An 8,887-nucleotide genomic window follows, 5' to 3' on the forward strand; every position below is an offset into this window, starting at 1 on the left:
TCATGACTGCCCATCCCTCCTCCACCCTCACCCCCCAGCCATCCCTAAAGCAGACGAAGCTGATTGTCTCAGCTGGCCCTGTGGGTGCTGGCTGGGCAGCCGGCCGCAGGCCGCAGGCGGAGGGGCCACCCTCCAGAGCCCCGCCAGACACACAGGGCATTGTCCCTCAGTCAACAGCCGGTGCTCCTGGCCTGCCCTCACGCCCCTCAACGCCTGCCACTGTGCCAGACCCAGCCAGCTGGGGGCCCAAGGCTCCCAGCTGATGATGAACCCACCCCCCCAACCCCCCAGCAGCCCCCTGATGAGCTATAATTGCTTCGCTCCATCCTGTTGCTGCCATTCTCTTGGCGGAGGCCTCTGGGCTTTCAGGCGGGTGGAAGCTGCCGGCGGAGGGCTGGGCTTGCAGGATGGACTGGCCACACAGCCTGGTACGTGGCACTTCCCCACCCCACCCCCACCCCTTCTTAGGACATGAGTGTTTTGTTACTTCTTTTCTATTGATTAATGGCTGCCTCTGTTTGGCTTGGAATCTGCAGAGGCGAATTCTCCCTCTGTCCTTTCCCCCAGGATGAGAAAGAAACAGACTGGTCTCAGAGCCTGCAGCCATGGCCAGTAGCTCAGGCTTCTAAACTGGGCTCAGCCCATCTACACTGAAGTCCTTTCAAACTGCCGAAGGCATCTGGGGAGATCCTGGCAAACTCGGTTGCTGGGGTTTTCCAAAGAGTTCCTGGGTCCTGAGATTCAGGCTGTGTGACCTTGGGCAAGTCCTTCTGTTTCTCTGTTGCCCATCTGTAATGTGAGGAAGGGTGACTGTGATTATATTCTGGGTTTCTCTGAGTGGAGAGCCACAGTGTAAGAATGCCTTGTGAGACGTTCAGATGAGAAAGCGTATTGTAAGGGAGACATTTTCTGCAGCAGAATCAAGACCAAAAAGGAAGAATTTAGTGACTTGAATCTCTGTTGTGGATTTGTGCCAAGAAATCCTTCTGCCATGAGGGGGTATGTTGAAACTTGTTCCCAAGGGTCAAGACTTGCTGGGTCACCTGGATAGATCAGGCATGGGGCATGGAGGTGGCAGGGTGTGGGACTCAGGGTGGGTAGGAGCCTGGCTGCATTCAGCTGGGAAATGGAACTCCCTTTGACAGTTCTTCCTTCTGGCCAGTTCTGGCCCCCCATCAAGTCTTGGTCCTTTTGTCCCCAGCTTCCAGAAGTGTCTGGGTCCTGCAGGCCCCCAGGTCCTCTCCCCCTGAGCCACAGTCTTACCCGGGTCTGGGAGGTGAGGGTGAGTGTGGGTAGGTGAGGCGTGGAGAGTGTGGAGGCGAGCACAGGTGGGAGGCATGGAAGAGGGGAGCGTGACTGTGGTGGGGTCCAGCAGGGATCCTTGGCCATGACCTTCCCATACCCCCAACTTCATCTCCCCCCACCAACACTCTATTTCAACCTCAACGCTTTCCTTTCAGTGAAATGTTTCATCCAATGCAAACCTCCTCTTACATCGTCCTCCCCCCTTAATACTTTTAGACTCCGTCTGCACATATCTGCCCCCTCTTATCCTTCAGCTCTCACCTGACATGACTGCTCCCCAGAAAGGCTTTGTGGGACCACTGCCCTGCCACAGGCTAAAGGGGGGGCCTTGATGTCTGACCGCAGGTAGCACTGTCCCACCATTGCTTGTCCCTAATGGTGCTTGTTTTCCTAGTCACTGTCTGTCCTCCCTGCTGAGACTGTGAGCTACAGAATGGCTGGAGTGGTGCCAGCTATCATTGGCTCAGACTCGGAGGATAACACAGTGTGTGGAAACTGATGCAATGCCTGAGCTCATGGAGTCAGTGCTTAGTGGGGGATGGACATATAAAAGATTTACATGTACAAACTGGAAGTCTGCAGTCATGCAAGAGGCACGTGGTGTTGAGAGCCCAGGAAGGTCTCTGAGGCATCCTAGGAAGTGACACTGGGGCTGAGACATGAGGGGTGAGAAGCATTTAGAAGGTAGGGAGAGGCAGGATTCTGCAGGTAGCTGCCTGTGCAAAGTCCCTGTGGCAGGAAGGAGCATGGTGAGAAGGGACTGAGAGAAAGCTTCAGGCTGAAGTACAGGTATGAGAGGAAGTTGGGAGTGGCTGGAGGAGGGGTCGCTCAGCAGAAGTCAGCCCACCAGGCAGGTAGGGGCAGAGGCACTGTTACCCTAAGGATGAAAGGTGTTAAACTGGAAGGTGATGTTATCAGCTTTGCATTTCAAACAGCTGTCCCTGGCCATCATGTGGAGAACTGATCGGAAGGTTGCAGGGGGGTTTGGGGAGACTGGGCAGGAGGCTGTTGAGCTTCCCAGGGAAGGGAGGCAGGTAGAGAAGTGTGTGTGGGGGGGTGAGGAGCCTTTTAAAAGGTGCAACGGACAGGACTTAATGATGAGTGTGGTGTGTACAAGTGTCGATGCACGTATGCGGTGGCCTGGTGGGACCAGGGGCAGGCGGAATGACCCCTTGGAGGCTCTTATTTTTCCCCCTCCCCTCCTGGGCCCGGAGGGAGACTTGGCTCTCCCACCTTTGACCTGTGACCTTCTTCCCCAGCTGTTCCTTCTCACCATCTCCATCTTCGTGGGGCTGGGCCAGCTCAGGAACACCAAAGGCAAGAGGAAGGGGCCAGGGTGGCCTGGGACCCTGGCTCCTGGGCCTCACCAGATGCCACTGGACCTGGTGTCACAGGGGAAGCCATATGCCCGCATGGAGGAATATGAGAGGAACCTTGGGGAGATGGTGGCCCAGCTAAGGAACAGCTCAGAGCCAGCCAGAAGGAAATGTGGAGTTGACCTGCAGCTGTGGCTGTCCAGCAAGAGGAGCCTGTCGCCCTGGAGCTACAGGTGGACCAGGCTGAGCAGCCATGGGCATCCTGCATGTCGGGGGTCGGGGTGGGGATGCTACCTTGCCAAATGTTCCTGTGACTGCAACAGCTAAGAAACTTATGTTCAGAGGCCTGAGTGCCTGGGTTTGAATTTAGCTGTCTTTTTACTGGCTGTGCGGCTTTGGGCAAGTTGCTTAGCCTTTCTGAGCCTCAGTTTCCTCAACTATATATGGAGGTGATATGAGTACCTACTTCATAGGCTTGTCATTAAATGAGATATCCATGCTGAGTCCTGCCATTGCTGTTCTCCGAGTCCCCACTGAAGGGCCTCCACCTCAGCGGGCCTTGTACACGCTCTTAGTTACACACTTCCAGATGTTACTAAGTTAGCTGTGTCCACATCTGTCTCTTATGCTAGACTGGGACCTTCCCCATGCCTGTATCAGAATCATCCTAGGAGTCTCATGCCCCTCTCAGTCAAAATGTCCAGGGGTGAGGCCTAGAAGCTGGCATTTTCTTCATCACCACCTTATTAGGGTGCACAGCCAGGCTTGGGAATCAAGACCTGCTGTCTCTAGATGACAAGGCTGGGTCTCACTTTGGTCATAAACTCCACTTCCTATCACAGAACCTGGCACACAGCAGGTATATATGAATAATGAAGAACTTGCCTAGCCCTGAAGGGTTCTCGCCCACAAACCCAGGCAAAAGGTTTTTTAGCTGCACAACTGATGTCCTGAGACTCTAGAACAGCATGTTCAGTAGAACTTTCTGTGATGATGTAAGGTCCAATAAGGTGGCCACTAGCCTCATGTGGCTGCTGAGCACTTGAAATGTGGCTAGTGTGACTGAGGAGCTCAATTTTGATTCATTTAAATTTGAATAGCCACTTGTGGCTAATAACTTCCATATCTGCCATGTGGCCACTGGAAGGGTCCATAACGATTCTGCGAAGCTGGGCTTCTCACTTTACTGTGCCTTTAGCTTTCTCGGGGATCTTATAAAAATTCAGGGTCTGACTCAAAAGATCTGAGGCAGGGATGCAATTCTGCATTTCTAACAAACTCTTAGGTGCTGCTGACATTGCAGGTCCACATTCAAGTCCACCCCTCATTTAGCAGATGAGAAAACTGAGGTGTGGAGAAAGAAAGGTCTCAAGGCACATCCTTATGCTCTCAGCTCTAGGAGCGAACTTGTCTGTGTTGTCCATCAGTGAGCACTTCATGTCCGGATTAAGTTTCCCAAGAATATAAACTAGGGGGGGAAGTGGGTAAGGCAAGGAGGGCCTTAGCTTCTCTGGGCTCCCACAGCACAACCACTCGGACAAGTGTCTTGCTAGATGAAAGAAGAAAACTAGCTGGGACCTTGAACCTGGACAACCTTGGTGCACCTGATCTTGAGGTCCAAGATTTTTGGTTTTCTTCCCTGGAATGCAGAGTGAATTATGAACCTTTCTCCAGTATAGCATAGTCTTGCTGTGGGAATGAAAATTCCAGTTTAAGAAGGCAGGACCAATTTGCTTTTTCCTGATCATCTCCCATCCTGTGTTTTCTCCTGCCTTCCCACAGCATCAACCACGACCCCAGCCGCATTCCTGTGGACCTGCCAGAGGCGCGGTGCCTGTGCCTGGGCTGCGTGAACCCCTTCACCATGCAGGAAGACCGCAGCATGGTGAGTGTGCCCGTGTTCAGCCAGGTTCCTGTGCGCCGTCGCCTCTGCCCGCCGCCTCCACGCACCGGGCCCTGCCGCCAGCGCACAGTCATGGAGACCATAGCTGTGGGCTGCACCTGCATCTTCTGAGCTGCCCAGGCCCAGAGCCTGAGGACAGCCGGATACTGCCCTCCCTGCAGACCTGTGCCAGGCAAGGCCAAGTGAAGAAGTAAACATCTTCTATAAATCAAGATCTTGGATTTGCTGCTTGCGGTTCCGAAGCCAAAGCCAGGGTGGGGGTAGGAGGTTCCTGGGAGGTAGGTTTCAGATCAGTGTAAAGGAGATTTTCCATCACTCAGAAGTCTCCAACACTGAGCGAGGTTATTAAAAAAAAATACTGGATTCATTTCTACCATTTAGGATAGTCACATTGCTTCCTTTAATCTGGGTTTATAAGACTCATTCCACCTATGTTCTTGGAGCTTGGTTTGTATAAACCTACGTAGGAGTGAACAAGCAGTAACTCCAAGCAATACTCTTCCCAATTAAGTGAAAAACCATTGCAAACAAGCTCTTCAAAGTGGTGAGTTCCCTGTCTCTGGAAGGGTGCAGCTAATGCTGAGCCTCTAAGGATATCATGGAGCAGATTCCTGCTCTGGAGAAGAGCCTCTGGGCTGCCAAAGAGTGGGGCTTCATAACCCAGGCCAGAGAGCCACTGGAATTTTCACGTGGGTATGCATTTTTCAGGATGGGAATCCCTGGTTTTGAACAGATACTTAAGAGTTGAGAAGCATCAACATAGATCAGTCTTTCATCCATCCTTATCCACAAGGGGATCTGGTTAGATGATTCACTGATATCAGTGGTTCTCCAACTTTACACAGCACCAGAATCACCTGGAAGGCTTATTAAAACTCAGATTCTTAGATCCCACATGCAATGGTTTTGATTCAGTAGGTTCGAGGTGGGAGCAGGGACTTGGCTTTTTGAATGATTGATCCCCGGGTAATACCCATGCTGCTGGTCTGGGCACCTCAGTTTGAGAACCACTGGCTTATAATAAGATGCTTTGCTGATCATAAGGCAGTGTGTGTGAACTGACTTGTCCTGAAGTCCTTGCTGGCCCCTACCCCCTGGATGCTACCCCCCAATAGGCCTTTGCAATTCAATCCCCCCTTGCCCTCCTAGCCCCTGCAGCAAATCCTTAATCAGCTGTTCTGGGATCTAAAAATACCTTCCCTCCCCCAAGACAGCTGAGGGGCTCAGGCTATTTTCTAAGGGTAAGGAGAGCTGGCACTTTGCAGTCAGTTTCAGTAAGAGGGCCAACAGCCATTATAAGGATACTTTACTTGGCTGCCCTAACTTCAGCGCTTTAAAGCAGCTTTAGTTCTGAATGTTTAAAGGGTCTAATTCATGAAAAAGCAGTGGTTAAGTGTGTGCCTGTCTGAGTTGGTGAGTAACTTACCTTTTTTGGTATTGTTCTAGAGTGGATACTGGTTAAAATTACCCCAGGAAGCTTTGGCCTCGTTCCAGACACATGGAAAATAGACTTCATGTGCCAGCCGAAGCTGATGCCTTCAGTGGCCGCTTCTCCTCCCCGTGGGGCTGCACATCTCCAAGGCCCCCATAGCCTGCACTCCAGGCCTCAAAACGTCAGCTGCACACAAGGGACCCATGGCCTCTAAGGCCTTTTGTGGGGTGAGAGCGTGGGAAGGACTGAGCTGCAGTAGAGTTGCCTAGTCCTGGGAGACTCCGGGTGCCCTGGGGCCAAGGTATTGGGCTGAGAAACTTCTCATCCAGTTGGGATGGCTGGTCCTATTCCTACCAGGCCTCAGACACACAGAGATCCTCAGTAAGTGCTGAATGGTCTTATATGGATGTTGCCTTTTCCTCTTTCTGGAGTCTCAGTTTTCCCATCTGTGAATGATGTGATTGAGGGTTCTCCAGGGTCTTTTCCAGCTTGGCCAACTTCAGGGCTTTAAAGCAGCTTTTGTTCTGGATGTTTAAAGGGTCTAATTCATGAAAAGGCAATGGTTAAGTATGTGCCTGTTCCCTGGTCTGGGGACCTCACTGGCAGCTGGCCTTTACCAGTTCCCTGGTTTAAAGGCAGCAGCAGGGAGCTCAGAACCTTTGGAGGGCTGGGTCTACACTGTGCCCTAGAACCACCTTTTTGTCTGAGTCTTAATGTTTCATATTTTCCATTCTTAAATGGGAAACTCGCACTGCATGAGCACAGAGGCCTCGTCTGTCTCCTTCAGTGCTCCATCTCCAGCATCTAGCACAGTGCCCAGTGCGAAGTAAGGCAAAGGGCTTGGTGAATGAACGAATGCATGCATGCACAGAGGCCTCTAAAGAGAGCCCCAAATCTGCCCCCACTCATGTTGCTCCTTCATTGGAGCAAGGCATTCCCCTCTCCCCCTCCATTCCTCATCGACCCCCAACTCTACACTCTATGGACCCTCTTTGCCCCCCAGAGTACTGAAATTCTGCTTGGGTCACCTGCTCTAGGGGTGCTGTAGTTTTAAACATCTACTTCATGGCATCCAGGACTACTGAGGGTCAGTGTGGCCTGTTTCCTATTTTGCCCGACATATTATTTGCCCCTTATTTTTCAAATGCTCCCTCTTCTCCTAGGGGGCTCTGGGAGCCCTTGGGGGCTTCTGTCCTGGCCTGAAGAGGCTAGGGTGGGCTCTGGAGCAAAAGCTTCCTGCCGGGTCCTATGCTCTCTTTCGCTGCTTTCAGGACTCTCTGGCCTTCCTTGCAGGCAGGTAGGCGATGAGATCCAACTCTCAGGTTTGGGATTGGCTTGGGCATTTTGGCTTGACTTGGTTCTGAGCTGTTCAGGCTTGCTTACCCAGATAAAAGAAGTTTCTGAGGAAGCAGTTCTGCTGCAGTCAGGCTGGGGCCCAGCAGAGGACTGGGATTCCAGTGCCACCATCCTGGTTTGCCTCTTCTGTGCACACATCCTTAGGGATGCAAGGGAGGGGTGGTTGTTAAGGGAAACTTTTGGTATTGGCCTTGGTCCTCTGGCCTAGTACCAATGATTGTCAGTTACACTGCAACCCATGGCAGCCATCTTCATTTCAAGCACAGACCAGGAAAAGCTGCCATTACACACTGATCTCACTGGACTTGAGAGGAGGTGGGGGTGGGGTGGCACACAGCCCCACCTGCATGTGGTTGACATTGGTTCAGATTTTGGTTCAGGGGTTGTGGGGAAAGACCCTCTCACCCTGGAGCTGCTGGCAGCCATCTCTGACCATGAGAGAAGTAATGGTGCTGACACCGCAGTCAATGCCCGCCCTATCCCTGGACTTCTGTGATAGCCAATAAAAAAAACCCTTTTATTGCTTAAGCCAGTTTGACTTTGGTTTTCTGACTTCAGCCAAAAGCATTCTTACCTCCATGTCAGCTTCATAATTCCTGTAATAAGCAACAAATGCATGTTACTTGGACTTTAAAGGCACCATCTCTTTCACTACTACTACCATCACTTCCACATAGTCATAACAACTTCAGAGCCAGTTTGGGCCTCTACCTACTTGAAGGGTATTTAACCCCACGCTGAACTCAATTAATTTTAAGGAGAAGCTCCAGATTTAAGTTCGTCCTATGAACTCATCAGGAGAGCTTGGGCATGTTATTTCCTCACTTTGGGCTTTTATCTCCATCTCTACAAACAGGGAAGTCAGCTGGATGATCTCTGGGACTGTTCCTGTTAGGAAAGCCACGGCACTGGTGGTGTTCAGCAGTGTGCTGTCCTCCCTGCCCAAGGCCTCCTCTAGAGCCAGATTTAGAAGTCTGGGTGGGGCTTGGGCATCTGCATTGGGTTAACCTCCAAAGAACTCTACCCCAACACCTTCTTTTCCTTTTTTCTCTGTAGGGGTGAATGTTTGAAGGTGAGGTATGGCTTGCTTGTCTTGCAAGACAGATCCATCATATCACTTCTCAATCCTTGCATAATGGTCAGTTCTGAGGTGCCAAGGAAAAGCCTTCCTCTTTCTACAGCCTGGCATATATACCCTTTTCCCACTGGTTGCCAGGAAGCTCAGAACTACATTGCCAGCTCTGGGTAACCATCTTTTCCTTGGGTCCTACTAGTCATCTCCAACATGCAACATTGTTGAAAGGCTGGGTGTCTTTAGCAAGTCCTTAACTAGGTACCCCACATCTAGCAAGCCCACAGTAAATAGGAGCCACTATCACATCTCCTATTTCCTGATCTTCCCTTTTACTTTATTTGTAACCACCTGGTTAGATGTTTCATTGCAGGTGTTGAATCAGGTACATTTTAGGAGTAGACAATGAAAAATATATAGAAACTGGATTCAGAGTTTGCTGCCTTACATACCCTCCCATAATTATCCCAGTCTCCTTGTTAGAAAGTCAAGTCAGAAGCAGC

At 51.2% G+C, this 8,887-nt stretch overlaps 1 protein-coding gene across 2 annotated transcripts; it reads left to right on the forward strand.

The window, feature by feature from the left end:
- Positions 1–235: 235 nt before the first annotated feature.
- IL17B (interleukin 17B) lies at positions 236–4,736 on the forward strand. Of its 2 annotated transcripts, none has more exons than XM_017656544.3 (3): positions 236–428; positions 2,565–2,854; positions 4,404–4,736. In XM_017656544.3, exons 1-3 carry the CDS (start codon positions 408–410, stop codon positions 4,633–4,635), a joined length of 543 nt encoding a protein of 180 aa, XP_017512033.1. In that variant the 5' UTR covers positions 236–407; the 3' UTR covers positions 4,636–4,736. The 2 variants fall into 2 exon arrangements, with proteins under 2 accessions (XP_017512033.1, XP_036849897.1); XM_036994002.1 differs by lacking the exon at positions 236–428 and adding an exon at positions 2,082–2,159.
- The last annotated feature ends 4,151 nt before the right edge of the window (positions 4,737–8,887 follow it).

Source organism: Manis javanica, chromosome 1, assembly GCF_040802235.1.
Source record: "Manis javanica isolate MJ-LG chromosome 1, MJ_LKY, whole genome shotgun sequence".
Classification (NCBI taxonomy): Eukaryota; Metazoa; Chordata; class Mammalia; order Pholidota; family Manidae; genus Manis; species Manis javanica.